Here is a 23,686-nt window from a genome sequence, read left to right as displayed (position 1 = left end):
AGATCTGTCATCTGCTGGTTCACTCCCCAAATGGCCGCAACTGTTAGAGCTGTGTGGATCAGGAGCCAGGAGTGGGTGCAGGGGCCCAAGCACTTGGGCCATCTTCTACTGCATTCCCAGTTGCATTAGCAGGGAGCTGGATGAGAAGTGCAGCAGCCGGGACTCGAACTGGCACCCAAATGGGATGCCGGAGCTGCAGATGGAGGCTTACCTTCTATGCTACAGTTGCCAGCCCTTGATGATAGATTTTAGTGCATCATATTGTTGATCTGACTAGATTTGGCAAAACAATTATATTGGAAAGGTTTATGCTATAGTTTTACAGCAAAGTGGGTAAAATTTTGGTCTCCTAACAATTTATATCCTTTGATTTTTTAAGATGTATGTATTTGAAAGTCAGAGTTAGAGAAGGAGAGACAGAGAGCGAGCTTTCATCTGCTGCTTCATTCCCCAAGTGGCTGCAACAGCCAGGGCTGGGCCAGGCCAGAGCCAGGAGCCCAGAACTCCATCTTGGTCTCCCCTGTGGATGCAGGGCCCAAGGCACTTCCACTGCCCTCCCAGCACATTAACAGGGAGCTCTATTGGAAGTGGAACAGGTGGGACGTGGCCCTGTGCACACATGGGATTCTGGCCTCGCACACTGCACTTAACCTGCTGCCCCACATTGACAGCCACAAAATTAGTATCTTTTTAAAAAATTGATTTGAAAGGCAGAGAGATCTTTTACCTATTAGATCATTCCCCAGATGCCAACTGGGCTAGGCCAAAGCCAAGAGCCAGGACCTCCATCCAGATCTCCCACATGGGTGGCAGGGACCTAAGTTCTTGAGCCATCACCGCTGCCTCCCAGGGTGTGCTTTAGCAAGAAGCAAAAATAGGAAATGGGGCTGGCACTCAAAGCTAGGCCCTCCGATACAGAATTCAGGCAGCCCAAGTGGCATCTTAGCTACTGAGCCAAATGCCCCAAAATTTACATCTTATTAATATAGATATTTATAAATGTAGTAGATTGCTATAGATGTAGTTTATCTTCTTTGGTAGACTATATATATTGTAAGGCACAAATACTAAATACTTCTTATAATCAGTGTGTTACTTAGCTACTACTGGGCATTCCGTTTCTTGTTTTAAAATAGACTCTTACAGTTTTAAGTTTATCCTCATGAAAACCGACCCAATACTGGGGTAAGCAATTATTTTCACTAAATTGCCACTACCCTCTAAGAGACTGTTTTGAGTCTACATTAACTAATAACTTGAGAAAGCATGAAATGTGTCAGAGTACTATTTGCAGTTAACAGAAATCTGCCACCCCTCCTTTTACTAATAATTAGAAGATATAATGAGAGAAAAGACTGAGTTTTAGAAATATCTGAAAATGAATTTAAGAAAAAAGGGCAAGATTCAGATAAAGACTTTATTTTGCTGCTGTGAAAAACAAAAAGAAGATTCCAAAGAAATGTCAAGACATAACCCTGTTTTTAATGGGAATGTCTAGCCCTTTTTCTGTAAAATTGAACATTTTTGTGTAAACACCTATCAGTAGGACTTTTTTTCCAAAAATATTTTTTCTTCGTTCTTTTCCGTTTTGTTTCAACTTTCCACTTATTCATGGGGATTTTAAGGGAGAGAGGGGACTAGGCAGTCTTCAAAAATGAATTTGGAAAATAATAAAAAGTAGGTGGTAATATTTTGGAAAGGAAATGAGAGTAGGGTTAAGATATGTAAGACGTGAAGCCGTAGGACTTGAGGAAGTATGGTTTTAACTTCTAGATGTAGAGACAGTGGAGAAATGTATCTGGGTGGTAAAAATGCTAAGCTGTGAGTGAGCATTATTGTCATGAGGAAAGAACGGGATAAGCTGCACTGTCCCCCACTGGACGTCAGTTCAGTCATTGATGATATGGCCGTAAGTGTGACACTACACATGCATTAGGAAGAACGAAAGCTTTGTACACTGAAGCGGAAAGACTCCAAGATACGTTAAGTTAAAGGAAAATTACACTAAAACATACATAGATTTATTCGTGAATGCATGAAGTGAATACTCTTGGAAGAATCCCGAGAAATAGGGGAGGCTGCGGGACCACAGGGAGAGCAGGTAGGCCCCTGACGGGAGACTCAGCTTCCCAGTGCAACTCTTTGTGCACGTTAGGTTTAGAGCATGCAGTATCAATTTAAAACTCTTTTATTTTAAGATTTAGTTGGTAATTTAAATATGGAACATAAGTAGGAATTTATTCTAAAGAAAAAATACCATTATACTTAGTTACCCAGGCTACATAGAGCAATGAAGTTTCACAAAACTAAGATGAAGCAAAATCCACAGGTGTAAGCATGGATAAGCACAAATATGGCCGTGGCCTGTCCCGTGTGCCAGTTACTAGAAGTTCAATGCTGAGTCAGAAACACTGCCGCGGCCCTCCTGGCATGACCTCATTCTAAAATAGCAAGCAGAGGTGTGGGAGAGTGGAGTGAGTGACTTTGTCAGACTTCCTCAGACCATAAATCTGTTCCTTGGAGATTGATTGAATCCTAATTGAAAACCACTTTTGATAATGAAAGTAGTTATTTATGGACACATGCTAGTCACGTGAGCAGCATGGCAGCAGTGGAAAAGATTGAGCACGTCTAATATATAGGATGATTATTTAAGAAAATTACACCTGTCATTAATTCACCTGCCTATCCATTTAGCCAGTCAACAGCACCATAGAAAAATAGGCAGAGTAGGAACAGAAATGGGGTAGCATGCATGATGCCCAGGTTCCCTCTCTGAGAGCAGTGCAGGCTCACTTTGACCTTGGCAAAGGTTGGATGTTTGATAAGAAAAGGGGAAGCCCAGAGAGGAAGCCCAGAGCCTCACGCTCCTTGACGCAAACCACATCGGCAGTGCCGAGCTCCCAGCAGCAGCGCTCTGAAGCCAGGATGACCCCTGGGTGATTCTCCTCTTGGCTCGTCCAGAGTCCTTGGCCTCACAGCCAGGGAGTGGCACAGAAACACCTGCAGCTCCCAGCTCAAAGACAGGCTTGCACCATGGTACCACACTGGGCCTCTGGCCTGTCCAGGTCTCCCTGGTCTCCTCCTCACTTTCTGTCTCTCCCCGTCTTCATGTGTCTCCCTTAACCACTCACTGATAAGAACTGAGCTGTTTTCTTTGAAGATTGTTTAGGTAGCACCCCAAGTTTATTATTTCCTCAGTTCAGCAATGATAGCCCATCCATTGTGCTTCCCCTTTGCCTGTCAAAAAGGCTGTGTGTGTGTGTGTGTGTGTGTGTGTGTGAGAGAGAGAGAGAGAGCGAGAGAGAGAGAGAGAGAGAGACCCCTTTGTCTTAGTCACCATTCTTAGATATAATCAGTGATGAAGTTAATATCTAATTGATCATTTTCGTGAAGTCTGCCTAGACAGCTAATTATTCCTGTTTTCCCTCCCATTCCTCATGTCTGGGAAAATCGTGTTTCACCATTGGTAGCTGAACTCGTTCGAGCAGCTGTGCATCAACTACACCAACGAGAAGCTGCAGCAGCTCTTCAACCACACCATGTTCATCCTGGAGCAGGAGGAGTACCAGCGCGAGGGCATCGAGTGGAACTTCATCGACTTCGGGCTCGACCTGCAGCCCTGCATCGACCTCATCGAGAGACCTGTAAGAGCACGGGCTTGCTGGCGGCTCCCCGGGGCCATTCAGCCCATGCCTTGCATTTTCCAAATGGCGTACACCAAAATGGAAGTTGTCCAGTCTCGTCAGTGTTAGCATAATTGTCTCAATCTCAAAAAGCAAAAAACAAACAAAAAATTAGCCTGGGAATTTGTGTAAATCAGGAAACAGAGTAATCCGCACTGGCGCTTAGGATGACTGTGACGCATCATGTGAGATGCTCCTGTCCTTGTGTCTGCGGGACACTGGAGGTCCTGCAGGTTGTGTTCCTGCACCCGGGCCATGCACTAGGTAAATCGCTGTAGGAATAATTGTGCCGGAGCTCTAAGAGGAAAATTAGTATCCCAGTGTTTTCCATAAGGCTTTTAAAGCTAATGGTTTTGTGCCTTGTAAGTGAGTCTTCTAGATACTCATTTTCTTTTTTATTTATTTATTTATTTTTATTTTTTATTTTATTTATATTTTATTTTATTATTTTTGGACAGGCAGCGTGGACAGTGAGAGAGACAGACAGAGAGAAAGGTCTTCCTTTGCCGTTGATTCACCCTCCAGTGGCCGCCGCGGCTGGCGCACTGTGGCCGGCGCACTGCGCTGATCCGATGGCAGGAGCCAGGTGCTTATCCTGGTCTCCCATGGGGTGCAGGGCCCAAGCACTTGGGCCATCCTCCACTGCACTCCCGGGCCACAGCAGAGAGCTGGCCTGGAAGAGGGGCAACTGGGACAGAATCCGGTGCCCCAACCGGGACTAGAACCCGGTGTGCCGGCGCCGCAAGGCGGAGGATTAGCCTAATGAGCTGCGGCGCTGGCGACTCATTTTCTTTTAAATGTTGCTTCACTGTGTTTCTTTTACTTCACCCTCTAGGGAAAATTACTTTATATGCTGTTTTATCGTGTTATTCTTCTGAACGGTGACCGTGGTAGGGAAGAGTACTCAGCGTTTTGGCCTTAATGCTCCACGCACAGCAGGCGTGGGTGAGGCAGAGGGGGTTTGATCCTTGCATCTTCAGTTACTTCCCAGATGTTGAGCACCAGTAACGTTCAGTTAGAATAAAATCAAAAAAGCAAGAATGCATTGACTCTTGAATTACGGCCTGGAAATGCAGACTGGGGGCGCCACAGGGACGTGGAGGAGGTCACAGCCTGACCCTGGTCCCCAAGGACTTGATCTGGAAGTTGGAGCACAGTACAAGACTCCTGGCTCTGTGCTTCCGGCTCTGTCATACTTTGAATTGGGAAAAGGCCAAGGCCGTGGTAGGCTGGGGGTGGAGTTTTAGGAAAGTTTCGTGGCCTGGGTATCAGGGGATGTGATGCTCACAGCACCGTTACGCCCACCACTTGTGGGCGGCGAGTAGAATGCATTAATTCGTTCCCTCTTTAGTGGCCCACTCCCCGTCTCCCTGCGTCCTTTCCTCCCTGCCCTCTTCCTTCCTTGTCGAGCACATCTGAGCGCTTCCCAGGAGCTTGAGGATGCGCGCCTTGACTGCCTGCCTGAGGGGTCCTGCTGTGCAGAGACCGCTGAGAGAGGGCAGGGAAAGAATGCACGGCTTACTGCTGACTCACTCTGTAGCTCAGCTTCTTTTTTTTAAGATTTTATTTACTTATTTATTTGAGAGGTAGAGTTACAAGCAGAGGGAGAGATAGAGAGAGAAAGGTCTTTTATCCTCTGGTCCACTCCCCAGATAGCCACCATGGGCAGAACTGCGCTGATCCAATGCCAGGAGCCAGGAGCTTCCTCTGGGTCTCCGACGTGGGTGCAGGGGCCCAACCACTTGGGCCATCTTCTACTGCTTTCCCAGGCCACAGCAGAGAGCTGGATCAGAAGAAGAGCAGCTGGGACTAGAACTGTCGCCCAAATGGGATGCTGGCACCGCAGGCAGAGGCCACCACCTTGGCCCCATCTGTATCTCAACTTTAAGATTACTCCACCTAGTCCTAAAAATATTAAATCAAAAAATAAGAACATAAACTATTTAAAACCTTGTAAGAAATATATGATGGTAGGGAATTTACCTACAGCGCGGGGAACGCTGTGGGATAATTCCATGGATGTTCCTTTCAAAATGGGGAGTGAAGATCAGGTTTTCTAAAAGGAAAATGTGCTTTGGAGGCACCTGCCCATCCCACCCGGGTCTCACCTCAGTGCCGGGGCGTGGGGTGGTGGCTGATGAGCTTCCGAGTTCTGAGCTTTTTACATAACACCCCCCCCCCCCAAGTACTGTGCAGGAAAGGAAGCTCCTTGGAAATACCGAGGTCCCAGAAAGTTCCTTAAGGTGGAAGGATCCGTGGGGAGAGAGGTTTTGTCCACCTGCTGGCGCTCCAGCCAGCCGTCACCTTTCCAACCACTTTATCCTGCTGCTCCCTCTGGGATTTAACTGGCCTCCTCACAAACATAGCCAGCATTTCTTCCATAAATATAAAGACAATGAGTTGAAGAGAAGTAATCCTGGGGTTTTATCACTAAAGCTGGTTTCATGGATGTGCCCTCCAATTGGAACGAGTTCATTCTTGCATACGCACTGCTGTCTTCTCAGTGTGGCCATAAAGGAGCCCCCAGCACTGCAGAGCAGAGCCCCACTGTGCCAAGAGCTCCCTTGACTTTCGTGTGGCATTGACCTCCAAAATGAAGCCATTGCAGAGAGCGGCAAGCTCCAGGCCTTCTGTTGTTTTTTTTTTTAATGCATAATTCACCTGTCATAAAATCCACCCTTTTAAACTTGCAGTTCAGTGGATGTTTTTTTATTTTTTTTTATTTTTATTTTTTGGCATACCCACAGAATACTGCAGCCATCATTGCTATCCAGTTCCAGAGATTTCCATCTTCCCCACCCCAAGAAACCTGGTAGTCATTGGCAGTCACTTCCACTGACCTACTTCCTGTCCCTCTGGATTCAGCCGTGCCTTTTTTTTCAACTAACTGATAAGCGAATGGCACAAAACAGGGTCTCAAATATTTGTTGAAACAAGAATACCAAGCAACTAATGAATTATTTTGTACCTTCCGTATACTCCAGTTAATAATAAGTTTTAAATGCTTCACCAAATGTGAAGTGATACATTTTACTTAATTCATCACTTACATAGAAACTTAAAATTGAGCAAGATATGAAATGTATTTTTAAAAAAACTCTGAAAAACATTGCACCTACACATTTTATAATAATTTATCTGGCTAGTCACTGAAGAGAAACAGTTGTGTTTGGTTTCTCCACCCCACCGTGCCCCTATTTCTTTCTGATTCTTTATTTGCTGCTTTTGGGGGGCCACCTGCTTGGAATTATTTTACCTACAGTTTTCAACTTTATAAGCTCATGGGATGACTTCCTTCCTACCACTTACTCATCTGTTCTCTTGCCAGTACTTAGAGTAGTTGAGAGTAGTTGACGTCAGCGGTGTGGACGTCACCTTCCGTCCTAGATGTTTCTCATAGATCTTCATGCAACTCCCCTTGTTTTGGAAGTTAAGCCACCAAATGATGTGGCTTTAAGGTGACATCCAGCCTGATCACTTCTCCCTGCTTCTGTCACCAGGCTAACCCTCCTGGGGTGCTGGCCCTTTTGGATGAAGAGTGCTGGTTCCCCAAAGCCACAGATAAAACCTTTGTGGAAAAACTGGTTCAAGAACAGGGCTCACACTCCAAGTTCCAGAAGCCTCGGCAGCTGAAAGACAAAGCTGACTTCTGCATCATCCACTATGCGGGGAAGGTAAGGGTCCTTGTGCAGGGCAGCCCCGTGAAGAGCAGCGGCTTTGAAAGGCGCTGATAAGTGTCTGCGAGCGCTTCATGTAGTGTGTACGAGCCTGCTTCAGAAACTTCATGGAAACATGGAATTAAAAAATATGTTCCTGCAAAAGAATTTTTGAAATCCGTGCATGGTTTTTTTCATACACCATTTTTTCCAGGACTTTTTGAAGATCTGTATTATGAATATGTTGCCTTTGAGATGAACTTTTTTTTTTAGTTGGGGGGTGGGGTGGGGACTTTTTTGATCGATCTATGACAGTTTTTGGTGCAGTCTTAACCGGTCTCTTGTTTTCGCCCCTGCTTTCGCGGGCTCCGTCTCATCCCGCGGGCCAGGTGGATTACAAGGCGGACGAGTGGCTGATGAAGAACATGGACCCCCTGAATGACAACGTGGCCACTCTCCTGCACCAGTCATCGGACAGATTTGTCGCCGAACTCTGGAAGGACGGTAAGCATGTGCCATTGTGTAGTGACACTTGCCCGGGACCTCAGATTCACAGTTACGTGATCCTTGTACACGTGAAGAACGTTGGAAAGTTCATGGGAAAATGGAATCAGATATTCATTTGGTGTCCGAAATTTTGAAATCCATGCATAGTTTTTTTCATAATAACACATTCTCCATGAACTTTTTGAAGACCCGGGTATACACAAGCATGTGTATATATGAATATGAATACATATGTATATCATTTTGGTTCACTTTAAAATCTTTCTTTCCCTAGAGCAGGGCTGCCATTATGTCAGAATTTTCCTATTTTAAGAATGCTTGGGTTGAGAAATGAACAACAAGACACCGGCCATCTTGGTCGGATGCTATGGGGTGAAAATGGACTCATTCTAGGCCCAGAGCTGCAAAGAGCTGCACGTATGCCCTGGGCCACCTCAGTCCCAAGTCAGTCAGAACCCAAGGCCCAAGCAGCTGTGCACAGTGTTCCGTGCGAGTCTGCTGAGCACCCGCAGCACGCACACAAACACATGGCACACGCACACACACTGGCTGGTTGATGAACTCTGGAATTCCCTGTGTGTAGGGCCGGTTGCTTTCATTTCCATCAGTCTTCACAGTTCTTTTGTTGATAGGACGCTCAGATGGAGATTTGGGGTGATTTTGATCATAGACCAGAAGACGTGGCTGGTCCCAGAAGATAAAATGTGTGTCTTTGCATACGGCAGGAAGAAGTCTTCTCCCAGAGCTTAGCTCTCGCTGCTACGCGTCATCCTGATTCTAGCCCAGTGCCTTGCTTGGTCACGGGCCATGCAGGACCTTAGCCTTGACCCTGAGTCCAGGCTTCTTCAGGATCCTGGCTCACCTCCTTCTCTGTAGCATCTGGAGACCTTATAATGTCACTGCCTTCTCAGAGCGAGAGGGAGAGAAATACGGGAAGCAGAGAAGAAAGCAGTTAGGGCAGCTGTGACGAAGGAAGGCGGAAGTGAGCAGGGGAGAGCAGTGTACTCGAGAACCGCCACGTGCCCCAGCTGCAGGGGTGAGGGGGTCTGCAGGGCAGGTGGGCTGCTGCCCTGCACGCATGCTGGGTCCTGGAAGAGACTGTAGGCCTGGGGCTATGATGGGAGCATTTCCAGCAAGTGAAATGGAAGCTTTTTTACATTTGTCCCTTTAAATGCAAGTCTTCCTTGGCTACTGAGTGCCCAGTGCTGCTCCCAGCAGCACAGTCTGTTGAGGGGTGCTACCTGGGGACTGGGTGGGGAGACGTAGGGGTTCCATGATGAATTTACAGCCTTCAGAGAAGAGCTGCTTGGGGCCCCATTGCTGCAAGATGTCAGAATAGGGCTTGAGACGCTGGAATCAGAATGGGGAGAAAGGCAGCTAGGGTGCTCACTGGCCCACAGTTGGCAGCGCCGACGGGAAGTGCCTCAAACAGGAGAGAGAGGCATCAGGCTCCCAGTCACGGCCATCGCCTTCCCCACAGGTGTCAGTTCAGCTGCGGCTGCGCTGGGCACCACGAAGGGCTCAGTGTCGCTGTGCTCACTCAGCCCCTCCTCCCAGCACGCTTCCCCAGGCCGTAGGACCAGTGCAGGGACAGAGACAGGCACAGTGTGAGAGGAAAATGCATGTGACTGTTCAGGGACGTGCACCTGCAGATGGCACTCCTGTCTCCTGGGCACGAAGGTCAGATGTCATGAAGGAGGCCAGTTCTCCTTGTGACTGAGCAGTGACAGCCAACACGAGCACCTGCTGGGCACGTGGATTGATGAGCATCTGCGTCCTGATGACGCCTTAGACACGGGGCGGGGAGCGGGGAAGGGGAGAGGCAGCTGGGAAAGAGGGAGGTAGGATGATCCCAGGGTGAAAGGGAGAGGGAGTAGAGCAATGGTGGGGTGAAGTGCAGAGTCGCAGCCAGGAGTGGGGTTCCGCCTCCAGGAGTGCTGGGGCGGGCAGGGCCAGGCCACACTGGTGCAGTTTGTTGCTGAGCTGGGGACAAGCAGCACCAGGGATGGCTGAGCCAGGGCAGTAGCACAGTCTGACCCTAGAGAAGCGGAAGTCTTGCCAGGCAGACTGCGGTGAGAGAACCTGGAGTGGGCAGCGCAGGGAGGGGGCTGAGAGCGGTGGCATGGAGGGGCCGCCGAGGGATAAGGGACCAGAACTGCTTTGCTCGTTTTTAAGAGAGGCAGGCTTTGGGGGAAGCGGAGTCCTGGGTTTGCATGTGTGTTCTAACATTATGAACACCTTTTTGATTTTTTTTTTTAAACGTTCATTCCCCCAAAAGCGGGGCTGTGGGCTATGCCTGTTGAGCACCTGGCTCATCATAATTGGCCTGTCACCGCGTGCTCCCGTGGTGACGTCTGTGAAGATCCAGAAGCAGTGGAGACACAGGCCCTGCGCTCCACGAGGGGTCAGGATGGGCGCGGCCATGGCACTGGGCTCGTCTTCCTCTTGGCTCCCACCTGCCTGGGTTCCCTCCCTCCACTGTTGTCCTTCAGCTCCAGGTCCCACCTTCCCCAGACCCTGGAGAGGGCTTGGCCACAGGGCTCAGAAATTCTAGGAATGTCCGCTTTGGCCAGCAGGGGTGAGGCCGGAGGGTCAACACAGGTTACAGGTCAGAGGTGACGGCCTCACAGGCAAGACTGCATCGGGAGACGCCCTGCCTGCACTTCTGTGCTTCCCACTTAGTAGTTACGGGAAGTTCCTCATTTCATTACACTCGGGCTTAGGACCACCCTGAGTCCTGTTTCTCTGTGTAGTCCAAGCTCTGACCCCACAATCCTGCCTAGGCCTCGACTTTCTAAAGATTCGCAGCCTGGGAGCACTTTGGTCACTGCTGTTAAAACAGGCCCAGGAATGTGTTCTCTGCCCAAGTTTGCTGTGGTCCTGCTCGCCCTGCTCTGGGCTGCTCCTGCCCACTTGCTCTTCTGGTGATGCGCAGCTTCCATGGGCAGCCAGTTGAGCCTGAGTGACAGAGGTTCTCGGGGTGGGCCCAGAGCAGGCAGAGAGGCATTCTCCTTTGTTGTGCCAGGCAGCGGACTGCGTGGTGCACACAGGCAGGTCAGTGGCAGGCACAGAAGTGTGAAGAGGGTTCTAGGGTGGCAAATCCCTCACTGCCCACTGGGGCTGAGGCAGTGTCCTGGCATGAGGGGACCTTTCCTCTGGGAAAACGTGCCATCACGTTCCGCTTTGTGTAACCACTCAAGGGCAAAAGTAGAAAACGAAGTTCACCAGGAACGGATGGATGGATGATGGATGCCTTGAGTCCAAGACACTTGGTGTTGAAACAGAGTTAGTGTTGGGGCTTCTCAGAGGGTGTCAAGGCCAAGCCAGGAAAAATCAGATGGATTGGTGGCAGCCCTGCCCTAGAGGTTCCCAGTGCCCTACCTTCTGCTAAAAGATGTTGTTTTGGGATCTCTACCAGCTGCACAGGACTTCTTGCCACTTCCTAAGGCTTATGTACAGAAACAAACTGCAGAGTGCATTTTTCATGCCTCCTGGGGCATTTTCTCAAGTAACGGTATGATCACTAAGTATCATCTTTTGTATGATTTGAACTTATGTTTTAACATTTGCTATGACAGAACTTGAATTTTGTTTTCTTTAATGGTACTTACCTAGCTGTTAGAAATTTGTGTTTGAAGTAAATTGTATTTCTAAAATCCTTGTTGGAAGTAAACTTGGACAGCAGCGTGAATTTCTGACAACAAAAGCCACTAATACTTAATTAATTTACCCTAGTGCTCTAACTTAACTGCAGACTTGTCCTAATGTACTAATTGCAAGATTTTCATGATACCCAACTCGACTAGTACCTTACTGCTCTTAAATGTCACCCTGCATTGACATGGGATAACCCTTAAACATCGATGTGATACACTGCTCACACCTGGAGTTGGGAATATGCTTTGGATTTAGCTTAAGTTTTTCTTTTATAAAGAACTTTGTCTATAAACAGTAACGTTTGCATGGGACCTGCCCTGGGCGGGGGCTACTTTTGAAGCCCAATTTCAAACTGTACTTGTGATGTCGAATGTCTCTCGCACTAACCGAAGTGTTTGTGTATTTGCTCTTCTGTCCTCCTGTTTTTACTGTCTCTCTGCTTTAGAGATTCAGAATATTCAGAGAGCTTCTTTCTATGACAGTGTTTCTGGTCTTCATGAGCCACCAGGTGAATGGATAAAGCCTGTAGCGTCTTCCCTAACACGAGGGGTCTAAGCCCACAGGAAGAACTCATGGCAGGCTGGCAGGGGGGCCGGGGAGGGCAGGGCAGACTGGGGTGGGGGGCTCGTGTCGGGGTTTCTGTTTTCGTTTTGCTCACAGGCCTGCATGAACCTCTCATTTCATGCTCAGTTTTATTATACTTCAAGGCAACTGTTTGAGTGCATAAGCAACCCGATTGCTACTGCCTACACATTGCTTCTTATTTTACGCATAGCACTGACAGCACTGCATATTAAAAGGTAGGTCACTACCTTTTCCAATAGTGCCATTTTGATACACAGTCCTCCAAGGGAGTCCCTAGGAGTTACCTGCTACATGGCATGTCCTTTGTCTTTGAGTCACCTTCAAAGTCTCAGCTCTAAGGAATTCCAGGGATGAAAGGTGTTTCTCTTTTGAGTCACAACAGTTTGTGGCTAAATAATGGCCTACGTGTCTCAGGAGTGCTGGCCTCATCAGCCTACCTCTTGTTTGGAGTTGATGGCTATTTCCGGCTACTTGGTCTTGTCTGTGGAACCCGAGGCCCTGAACTTACGTACTAGGTTTGGTATGTGCAAATCAAGACTGAGACATGAGTGCTGCTGGATTTATACTTTGAACGTGAAATTGAGCTCCAGAATTTGGGGCTTTGTGGTCTGAATCCTTAGCCCTGTTCAGCCTAATCATGGCTCAAAGGCCTCCAAAGGCCCCCACATAAAATGAAAATCACTCAGCATTCCAGTTGTTTAGTGAAATTGGCAAGCATGGAGACTCACAGATAAAGGCACATTCATCCTACAAAATTTTCCTCTCTGATTTCCAGAACGTGAGAATGCTGAGATCCAAATCCATCTCAGGGGTTACTTGTGGGGACCTGAAAGGACCAGGCCAGTTTTAATCAGCTCAGGATTCCTGCCCCCGACCCTAGCCCACACTCCATAAAAGACCTGGATGGCAGGCACGAGGCGGAAGGGGAGACCAGATTGCTAGACCAAAGAAACCATGAGCTGGGGTGGAAATTCCACAGCAGTCCAAAGGAAGGAATGCTCAGTCTCTGCCGTCTGTGGCCTGGGGAGTCGTGATGGTGTTGGGAAGTGGGGAGAGAGACGGGGAGCTAAGGGGGACCGGAAGCTCCTGGCCTGCCTGGGCCTCGCGTCTTGATCTTCCTCCCAAAGTAGGCGCCCTCTTTAGTCTGGTTCCCTGCAGTGCTTTTGGACCTGTGACTTCTTGAGAGGATTCCAGACTTGAGCTGTCTGAAATGAGGGCCAGGAGCTCCACGTCGCTGAGAGGACTGGTGGGCGGGCGGGCGGGGACCCCTCGCCCTGTTCTCAGCTGCAGAGCCCTGAGAGCTTCCCGCAGAGCCTTGCCTCGCTGAGGCGCAGCTCTCTTCTTTCCCTGGGGCACCCTGGTGTTCGGGCTGTGTGCGGCAGCGTCCAGTGCCGAGCCTTTGCGGTGACTTCAGTGGAACAGGCGAGCGGGGGTGAGCGCTTCACCTCACCACGTTCTCGCCTTGGCACTGCCGGTGTCCTGGCTCTGTGTCTCGGCGAGGAGTCCTTTGGTTGAGTTGCTTCCTGATAAAGTGTCCCAACCCCTGCCGCTCCTGGGAGGCCATCCATCGACCGTGACCCTGAACGTGCTCTTTGAAGTTGGCTATATTAAAGCCACAGTGAACTCTTTTTCTCTGTAATGTATTTTTATGGATTCAAGACACACTTTCTGCTCCCCCAAAAGGGCCTTGGAATTTCAAAATGCAAATGTGGGGCTTTGGCATTTTCAGCGATTTCCCAGAAGGTGGTAGATGAAGGCATTTGTAGGGATCCAGACTGTGAGTGCGTGTGACACACCAGCAGGCGGTGAGCACCTCTGTGCAAAGCTGATGGGGGCCCCGGGCGTCTGCAAGTGCAGACAGTGTTGGGGAAGTGCAGAGCGTGCAGGCTCTCGGGTGACATGCAAGGACACAAGTGCAGCAGAGAAAGGAGCTAGAGGCAGAGTACCGAAGTCAGACGGGTTTGTGTCAACGCCAAGACTCCTTCCCAATGCAGAGGGTCTTGACAGTTCATGGAAGACGTGAATTATGGGAAAACTATATGCGGATTTCAATTTTTTCTTGCCAAACTTTAAAAAAAAATTTTTATTTTCTGTTTCCATGAAAGTTTTTAAACAGCCTCAGACATTTTAAAAGTATGGGCTTGTGAGCAAAGCCGGCAGTGAAAGATAGAAGCAGAGCGAGGCAGCCAAGGCCACACTGATGCCATGTGCAGCGGTGCCTGACCCGGCATGCCCGGCCCGCATGCCAGAGCGCAGCCGACAGGCTTCCGGGGGTACCGTCGTGGGGACAGGAGAAAGCGCAGACAGCCCCAGGAAGTCTGCTTTAACCGTTGGCAGAGACACCCCCACGCCTTAGGGTCTTTCAGGGAAGCAGCAGCCAACTGGTGCCCAATGACCAGGCGGAGTCTGGGAGGACTCAACATCCCCATTTGGTCCCACGCCCTCCTGGGCCTCCCTGCGTCCTGGGCTGCCCGCTGTCCTCCGGGCAGGGGAGACGCTTGCTCCCTGGCCGCGCTGCAGCCACACAGATGAGAACGTTCTGACTTCAGACACTTGCAGCCAGTCTTGGGGGGTGGGGGGCATGGTCAGCTCCACGTAGAATCAAGCAACGTCCTCAATGAGATCTCCAGATAGATGGGTCCAGCTGCCCTAATGTCCACCTGAAGTGCCACCGGGCAGTCGGGGAGTCAGGTCTGGCACAGTTGCTGTGCGTTGTTGGATTGCACCAGTTCGAAGCCACGTGTTCTGCTGTAGCTGTAGTTACCATGTCTGTCTCTTGAGTCTGAGCCACGGTTGGGAGCTCGTGGAGAAACAGCCTTTGGGTTCTGCGGCCGAGCTCCTGAGGTCCGGTGGGGACAGTGACACTTGGATTCATCAAGGCAGCGGGAACCCGCACCTGGTGCACAGGAAGTGCGCGGAGCCAGCTGCTCCAGAGCTGCAGTCACCGGGGCTGTGCCGGCCGCGGCCGAGGTTGCTGTTCTAGCCTTGTGGCTGCTGCGGTGACAGTGAGGACCAACGGAGCCCCTCAGCGTGTGCTTTCCCCTTTGGCTTTGATTTAACGGAAATCCGCTTTTATACCTGGTGAGCCAGGGTCAGAGTTGCGACACAGGGAGAAGGCCAACCCATCTTAGCCTTCCCAGAGCAGGAGGGGAAACAGACTGGGTACAGGCTCAGTTTAACCCTAGTACTCGGGATAAAGAAGATTGGGTTCTCCTTAAGTCACCGGCCTCCTCTCAACCTCTAGACTTCCTAGAATTTTTCTAGAACTTTCCAAATACTCTAAAGCAGTAACAGATTGGCTGGGTCAAGGAGTTATGCAACCACTGTAACATTGTTACTGCCATGTAATAGGGATGTTGTGGAGAGCAGCCCTGATGCCATGACCCTTTCTGGACCGCTTAGCAGTTAACTCTTTGTTTCCCCTGTCGGGTGCCTCACACAGTGCTGGGTCCTGGCAGCCTTTTGTAGAGAGTGTGGTGGAGTTTCCAGCCGGGCTGGCTGTTAGAATCCTCAGTCAGGTTTCTTCCCCTCTCTTGGTTTCTGGCGCTAACGTGAGTGACTTTCTGATGATCTGCCTTCAGTCCTACAAGTTTAGTGGCACTAGTCTTCTGGCCTCTGCTTGGTTCTGGGGAACAAAAATCTCATAGACAAAAAAAATAATAATAATAATAATAATAATAAAAAAGAGCCGGCGCCGTGGCTCAATAGGCTAATCCTCCACCTTGCGGCGCCGGCACACCGGGTTCTAGTCCCGGTTGGGGCGCCGGATTCTGTCCCGGTTGCCCCTCTTCCAGGCCAGCTCTCTGCTATGGCCAGGGAGTGCAGTGGAGGATGGCCCAGGTGCTTGGGCCCTGCACCCCATGGGAGACCAGGAAAAGCACCTGGCTCCTGGCTCCTGCCAGGATCAGCGCGGTGCGCCGGCTGCAGCGGCGGCCATTGGAGGGTGAACCAACGGCAAAGGAAGACCTTTCTCTCTCTGTCTCTCTCTCTCACTGTCCACTCTGCCTGTCAAAAAAAAAAAAAAAAAATCTCATAGACCTCCTGTCTCCCAGGTTGTTCCAGAGGAAGGCCTGTTAGGCATTCTGGCTTTTTCTTTTCAAAAAGATATACAGGAATCAGGGGTATAGCAAAACATCACTGCATGCCCCACAAATCTATATAATTTTTTGTTAGCGTTAGTTTAAAAATTATTTACAAAACAGAACTGACACGAGGCACCGCGATCCCTTATGTAAACTGTTGGTGGCAGTTGGATGACGAGACACATGTTGCATTTTTGCTCTAAAATCGCCAATCTGGAGCTCATCTAAATTAATTTTTATAGGTTAATAAATTGTTAGTGTAAAATACTTTTAATTCTTTGCAGGCTTCTGAGGAACCAAATCATAAATGTCAGTGCCTGTGAGCACCCTGGCCGGGCTCCCCGATGCAGGCAGAGGCCTCGTGCTGAAACCATGGTGGGCGGCGCCACCTGTCCCGGGCTGCTGGAGCCCCACCCCTGCTCTTTCTGACCCTCCCCCTGCTGCCCACCACGGCCATTTCTACACACACCCTTTGTGAGTAGAGATCACTCTAGGCCTTAGGACTTGGGCCATCCTCCACTGCCTCCACTGCTTTCCCAGGTGCATTAGGAGGGTGTTGGGTCAGAAATGGAGCAGCTGGGACTCAAACCAGTGCCCATTTGGGATGCTGGCACTGTAGACAGCAGCTTAACCTGCTACGTCACAGTGTTGGCCCCTGTCCTAGGCCTTTATTTGTAAGTGAAATCATATGTGCTGTGTGTGGGCCAAACCGTTGAATGAATTTCCCAGTCTTTTTCTGTTGCATGTTGGCAGAATCTAATCCTGAAGTTAAGTTTTTGAATTAAAAAAAAAAAAAGAACCAAAAGTTGAAAGCATTACATTTTAAGTAGCCTGAGTACCTTGCTTTGGATTACCCTGATTGAAATTGCCTTTGAAAATCCAGCTCATTATGCGTCTGGTTTTTGGTGGCTGTGTTTAAGGCAGCTGGGGACTGCCGTGCCGGCCACTGAGCAAACGCTGCCCTGCCCGTGTGTGGCAGCAGGGATTGGCTCTTCTGGTAACCTTAGCGCTCACTCAGCTGACACTTATTAAGCAGCTGCCGTGTGCCAGGCCCCAGGCTGTGGCCAGCGTCTGGGGTGGAGGCGGAGAGGCAGTAGGCACTGTCTCAGCTGGTATCAGCGTGGCAGCTCTCCGGGCCCAGAGTGTGAACTTCTAGAGGAAGGAAGGCCAGGCCAGCAGAGGTGCACGGAACCAGGGGGAGGGCTCGCCCAGGGAGTGGCCTGTCCAGTCCCGCCCCCCCCGCCCCCCCAGCTCTAGAGGCACATGGGCCTCCTTAGCACCATTTCACGGAGGAGAAAAACTGAGGCTTGGGAAAGTCCAGCAACTTGCCCCTAAGCCCCATGGTTACTGAGTGGCAGGTGCAGCTCACCGTCCAGTCACGTCCATTGCTGAGCTGTTCTCACAGTGATGGCCCCGGTTGTTTGACCCTGTCTGCCAGGCCATGCGGGAAGTCCAAGAACATTGATGCTTAGTAAATGGCTGCTCATTGTCAGACTGGCACAGGATGGAGGCAGTGGGGGAGCTGCAGTGGACAGGCAGATGGAGCAGAGACACCGGGAGTCTGGTGTGACCTGTGGGTGAGCATCTGGAGTCACGGGGGTCACAGCAGAGTACGAAACACAGGAGGAGGCCCAGGCTCGAGGGGCTGGGAACCATCTGGGCCTCCTGAGCCTGCTCCCTGGCCCCTCTGGCTCCTCCTCCTTGCCTGCTCAGCTCCGTGGGGCTTGGTCCCAGGCCCTCATCTCTGCGCTCTCCCTTCAGGTAGCTCATGCAGAGCCCTTGCTTTAATACCACCTCTAGGACGGCAGCACCCAAATGGGCCTTCCCGGTTCCAGCCTCTCCTGTTAGCCGCAGACTGGACACTGTGGCATGTCCACCGGGGCCGAGACTTGCAGAGAGCCCGGGTCGGCTGCCTCCAGCCTGTCTTATACATGATCTTCCCCGCCATCCCCTCAAACCAGAGTCATTCTGCAAACGCCCCTGTGCCTTTCTTTTCGCAGTGAGCACGTCCATTCTCCCACCATTGTCTTGAGCCTTCCATATCTGCCCCTCTCCCCAGGAATCCTGCAGGTGTCCCTTTCCTGCCTGGGCTGCCGCAGTGGCCCCATCTGATGTCCCCACCCACCCCTGAGCCACTGCACACCGGGCATCCAGGGGCAGTCTCACCACTGCCGGGGCTCCGTGTCTTCCTGCCCCAGTCTCTGACACAACGCTGTTTCCACCGACTGGAGCCATCTTCCCCACACCGACTCGGCTAGTCGGTGGCATTTCCCCAGAGACATCGCTGGTCTCTCCTCTGAGTACTTAGACACCGTGCCAGGAGCAGGGGGTGCAGGGCTGAGCACAAGCGGACAGGGCAGGCGCTGCCCGAGGATCTGCGGAAGGCGGGTGTTGGACGGGGGCAGGGTAGTCAGACGCATCTCCTTGGCTCACCCAGAGGAGAATTTGACAAAAACACGGCAGCAGGACGGTGTTGGCACTTGCTTCTTGCCTTATTCCAGAAGGTCTGCAGATGAGCTGATTGGATTCCCAGAGAAGAAAACAGAAGGGAGGAACGACCGTGAGACCGGAGTAGCGAGAGGAGGAGGGAGTGCAGGTGGAGGGCCAGGAGTGCAGTCTTCAGAATGCTGCCAGGCTGGGGAATGGACAGGGCTCGGGCACCACAAGCACCGGCCTGGTCGCTGCCTGAGCCGGCTGGGCACAGGGAAACTAGTGGGAGGGGACGTGGAGAGGCGAGCCTGCGACCCACTCAGGAGAGACGCTGGGCCCTAGGGAGCCTGGGCTCGTGCAGGGGCAAGGCAAGGTCATTGTTCTCTGGGCACCCACAGGTAGAGTTTGGCAGGTGAAGAGGGGGCCTCTGCGCGAGGCAGGAGCTTGGGGAGCATCCTTGAGCAAGCCTTGGCCTCACTGGGAGCGGTGCAGTACGTGCACGTGGGCCTGCAAGTTTACCCACCCTCTCCCAGCTCCCATTCAAGACCTGCAGGGCTAGGGCAGCTGCTTCACCTCCCTGGGCCCGGTTTGTTCCTCTGAGACCTTGCAGGTGGAGTCACAGTGCTAGGTCCCCGTGTGTGTGTCACGAGAAACAAGCAAAGGGGCGAGGTGACTACGGGGTGCCGGTCAGGGCAGTCCTGTTGATGTTCCGACCGTCAGGACAGTGTTTCAGTCGTTGCATGCTTTTTTTTTTCAACGAGAACGTGGCAACGAGTGCTTTGCAGATGGCTGGTGCGCTGTTGATCAGCGCATCATCAGAGGTATCAGGTCTGCAAGGGTGAGGTTACAGACGGTTGGCGCTTTAATAAGGGGAGTATCTGACGAGCGTGGCCACCACACTCATGGAGGCCCAGGCACCCACTGTGCGGAGCGGGGCTTCCTGTTTAGTGTTCTGGCCCTTCAGAAGTGTCTGTCACGCTTTGAGCAGAGAGCTGAAGGTTACACGTTGTTGAAAATCCCATCCTGGTGTGCTGCAGTCCTGCGTTGGCTCCTGCAACCGGAATGCCTTTGTACCCAAGCTCTCGTGGCTAATGGGAGATGGCTCGGGCCCTGTCCCCTGAGCATACTCACCAGGTGCGTTCTACCATCAGATGTTCCCACGGGTATTCGATGAGCCATTTCCCCCGAGACCCTGCCCAGGGCCAGCATGTGTATCAATAATGCCAGCCATGGCCTTCCCGTTTTCCCGGATAGCTGCCAAGGCAGCAGGCAGAACGTGGTCAAAGACAGCGAATCCCTGGCACGAGCACAGTGGGAGGCCGCTGCGGGGGCGCGGGGCTGGAGTTGTCAGAGCACTGCCGTCTGAGTGTGTGGCTGTTGGCTCCACGGCTTGCGCGGTGTCTAACTGCTGACTGCCTTACCTATACGGCACCTCTTCTCATCCGTCCCACAAAGCTTGTGCTGCTGCACTCTCGCTGTGTCGTTCCTTCGCCCGCCAGGGCTGCCGGCTCGGCTCACCTCCCTGTGCTCTGTTCTCTCCCCACCAGTGGACCGCATTGTGGGTCTGGACCAAGTCACGGGCATGACAGAGACCGCCTTTGGCTCCGCGTACAAGACCAAGAAGGGCATGTTCCGCACCGTCGGGCAGCTGTACAAAGAGTCCCTCACCAAGCTCATGGCCACCCTGCGCAACACCAACCCCAACTTCGTCCGCTGCATCATTCCCAACCACGAGAAGCGGGTAGGTGCGGGGCGAGGCGGTCGCACTGCTGGGCTGCTTGTACAGATCTGAGCTAGAGACCCGCTGTGTGCTTGTGCAGGCTGGGAAACTGGACCCGCACCTCGTGCTAGACCAGCTGCGCTGCAACGGCGTCCTGGAAGGCATCCGCATCTGCCGCCAGGGCTTCCCCAACCGCATCGTCTTCCAGGAGTTCAGACAGAGGTACCTGCCCCCTCCCCCCCACACGCACATGCGTGTCGCAGCTTAGCTACACAGGGCCACCTGCTCTGCCTGTCTACCACACACGTGTCGCAGCTTAGCTACACAGGGGCACCTGCTCCACCTGCCCCCCCCCACATGTATCTCAGCATAGCTAGTCAGAGGTACCTGCTCTGTCTGCCCCCCCCCCCCCCTTCACACACGTATCAAAGCTTAGGTAGACAGGGGCACTTGATCCACCTGTTCCCCTGCCCCCCCCCCCCCCCCATATCACAGCTTAGCTCAGCATGAATGCAGACCAGGGCTTGATGAGGAAACTCCTCCTCGCTACCTTGACCGCTAGTATGAAGGGGCAGAGTGCTGGGAGCCGAGGCAGGTGTGGGAAAGACGCGTTCCCTGTGGTAAGGACCCTGACGCCAGTGATGAGATCAGTGGAGACAACGCAGCACCGCTTCCAGTGCACCCCTTCAGACAGCTCCACCTGGGATACAAGAATTATTTTTTTTAAAACTGATTTTTTTTAAATAGATGAGCAATACTCATAAAAAAAAATCAAACACGTAAGAGAAGTAAGAAGTAGGTAAAGTCCTCTGGGAGTGATTCTGAAAACATTTGGGGATATTTCTCTTCATCCTCCGTGTGTCAGCATACACGTCTGTATTCTTCCAGTGTTTGTGCACACATGTGTAATTGGCCCTTTGACTAAAACAGAGAAGGGACAAGGATAGCTTGGCAGTTAAGGCCGCTGCCTGCAGTGCTGGCATCCCATATGGGCACTGGTTCAAGTCCCAGCTGCTCCACTTCCGATCCAGCTCTCTGCTATGGCCTGGGAAAGAGTAGAAGATGGCCCAAGTGCTTGGGTCCATGCACCTGCATGGGAGACCTGGAAGAAGCTCCTGGCTTTGGATCGATGTAGCTCTGGCCACTGCAGCCAATTGGGGAGTGAACCAGCGGATGGAAGACCTCTCTCTCTGCCTTTCTGTAACTCTGACTTTCAAGTAAAATCAATAAATCTTTTTAAAAAATGGCAGGGCAGGGGAGTTCCATGAGTACACAGCAGGAATCTGAGGCGTCGCTCTTTTACAATTAATTCTGAAATTTTCGCTAATAGGTAACTGAGTTGACTTTTTCTGTTCCGTGCTTTTGGGAGTCAGATTTTGAAGTCTGGCGGCACATGCTGTTCTAAGAAGCACTCAGAGCTGCCGGGCCTAAGAATGGCCCTGCCTGTGTGCATGGGGTCAGCCCAAGAGCCTCTGCCCTTCCGGGTCTCCAGGAGAGCCCCTCAGTGTGGCCCCACTGTGTGCCACCCGGCTGGTAGATTTCTGCCTCTTGTCGGAAGAAGAGAAGGGGACAGACTGGTCTGCAGAACGGAGTTGATCACGTGGCCAGCACCATCCTGTAGGACAGCCACTGTCTTTATGCCAAGTAATATTATGATAATAATAGTAATAAGCCTGACCAAGGTGTGACCGAGATCCAGTGAGGCACACATACTTGGAGATTACAGTTCAGTGAGCATGTATACACCCAGACCAGTGCCACTTCAAATGTCACCCTGCTTTTTCTAATCTAAATATTTCCGTTCCCTATGGCCAGGGCTGGGCCAGGAGCTAGGAGCTTCTTCCAGGTCTCCCACATGGGTCCAGAGCTCAAGGACTTGGGCCAGCTTCCACTGCTTTCCCAGGTTGCATTAGCAAGGAGCTGGATTGGAAGTGGAGCATCCGGGACTCAAACTGGTGCCCACATGCGATGCCGGCGCTGCAGGCTGGGGCTTTAATCCGCTGTGCCACAGCACCAGCCCTTGCCCCGCTTCTTATAAGGAATAGAAACGAGTCTGCAGAAAAGCCTCAGTTCGGCACCTGCCCTCTTCCTGAGTGAATTTAACACGTAGTGCCCATCATTTTATTGTCTTGGGACAAAACCCACAGTTAGTAGATAGGCAGGTCACAGATTTCTACACTTCTCTTACAGATATGAGATCCTCACTCCAAACGCTATTCCTAAGGGTTTTATGGACGGCAAACAGGCCTGTGAGCGAATGGTAAGCTATTCTTGGTTTCTTCTGGCTTCTAGAATAGCAACAGAATCTTTTCCTGTAGCAAAAAAAAAAAAAAATGAAATGAGTTCTTTTCTCTCTCAGATCCGAGCTTTAGAACTGGACCCAAACTTATATCGAATTGGACAGAGCAAGATATTTTTCAGAGCTGGAGTTCTGGCACACTTAGAGGAAGAACGGGATTTAAAAATCACTGACATCATCATCTTCTTCCAGGCCGTCTGCAGAGGTTACCTCGCCAGAAAGTAAGTGGGGATCAGGGGCTGCTGCGCACGCGCCACGCCAGGGGTGCAGGAGTACACGGCGCCCAAAGCCCCCTTCCTACAGAAGTGGCATCCGAGTGGGAGTGACAGCAAGAAAACAGGAAAGCATTCCCAAGTGTGACGAGTTGTAACAAGGAAACACCCCAGCACAGGGGTTTGGAGTCCTTGGGGAGGGCTTTTCTCAGGCTCGGCCAGGGAGAGGAAGGCTGACGGTGGGCGCCTCGCAGGTGGTGGGGCTGCCGCAGCAGGCAAAGTGAGGGAGGGGCAGAGGCGGCTGAGCAGTGTGCGAGCCTATGGCAGCCGTGAGAGGGGCATTGGAGCAGCCATGCCGGTCATCAGGACATTTCAGGCTGCCACGTGCAGAGTGGAGTAGATGGGTGGAGTAGAATCGGGCGGGCCAGCAGGAAGGGATGCAAGGATCACATGGGGGCCTGGGCCTGGGCAGAGCGGGTGGACGCAGAGTAAGCTTGCTGAGCTGGGGCAGGGCTGGATTGCATTTCTAGAGTAATTTCTGGCATTTTCCCGATTTCTTCCTACTGAGATTGAGGCATTGGGGGTGGGAGAACTTGAGCAGTTGGCCACACAGCCCTTCTTGACGAGTGACAGGAACCCCTCCCTGGAGGTTAGCCTCTGCAGTGATGTCCCAGGCCGGGGGCAGGGGAGCAGCTCTCTGCACGCCCAGACTCTGATCCAGAGGGCTTTGTAACCTGGTGAAGGTGGCGGCAACGCTGTGCTTCCTAGTCCTTACAGAGGATGCTGAGTGGAAAGCGTGGCTTGGGAAGTTGGAGACAAGAGGTAGATATCCCCCGTGACCAATGCAGAGAG

At 51.5% G+C, this 23,686-nt stretch overlaps 1 protein-coding gene across 6 annotated transcripts in view; it reads left to right on the top strand.

Moving 5' to 3' along the window:
* The window catches only part of MYH10 (myosin heavy chain 10), a 136,501-nt gene that overhangs the window by 82,543 nt on the left and 30,272 nt on the right, over positions 1 to 23,686 (top strand). For 4 of the 6 annotated variants that reach the window (XM_017348899.3, XM_070061373.1, XM_070061376.1 and 1 more), the window contains 7 exons: positions 3,474 to 3,647; positions 7,187 to 7,360; positions 7,732 to 7,846; positions 20,151 to 20,344; positions 20,424 to 20,545; positions 22,514 to 22,583; positions 22,683 to 22,843. In XM_017348899.3, coding sequence (XP_017204388.3) covers positions 3,474 to 3,647; positions 7,187 to 7,360; positions 7,732 to 7,846; positions 20,151 to 20,344; positions 20,424 to 20,545; positions 22,514 to 22,583; positions 22,683 to 22,843 — 1,010 coding nt within the window. Of the gene's footprint in view, positions 1 to 3,473; positions 3,648 to 7,186; positions 7,361 to 7,731; positions 7,847 to 11,267; positions 11,364 to 11,951; positions 12,015 to 20,150; positions 20,345 to 20,423; positions 20,546 to 22,513; positions 22,584 to 22,682; positions 22,844 to 23,686 lie in introns of all 6 variants that reach the window. The other 2 variants (XM_051825192.2, XM_070061374.1) reach the window with 2 other exon arrangements.

The sequence above is a fragment of the Oryctolagus cuniculus genome, chromosome 17, assembly GCF_964237555.1.
Source record: "Oryctolagus cuniculus chromosome 17, mOryCun1.1, whole genome shotgun sequence".
NCBI lineage: Eukaryota > Metazoa > Chordata > Mammalia > Lagomorpha > Leporidae > Oryctolagus > Oryctolagus cuniculus.
This window is presented reverse-complemented; position numbering and strand designations above follow the sequence as displayed.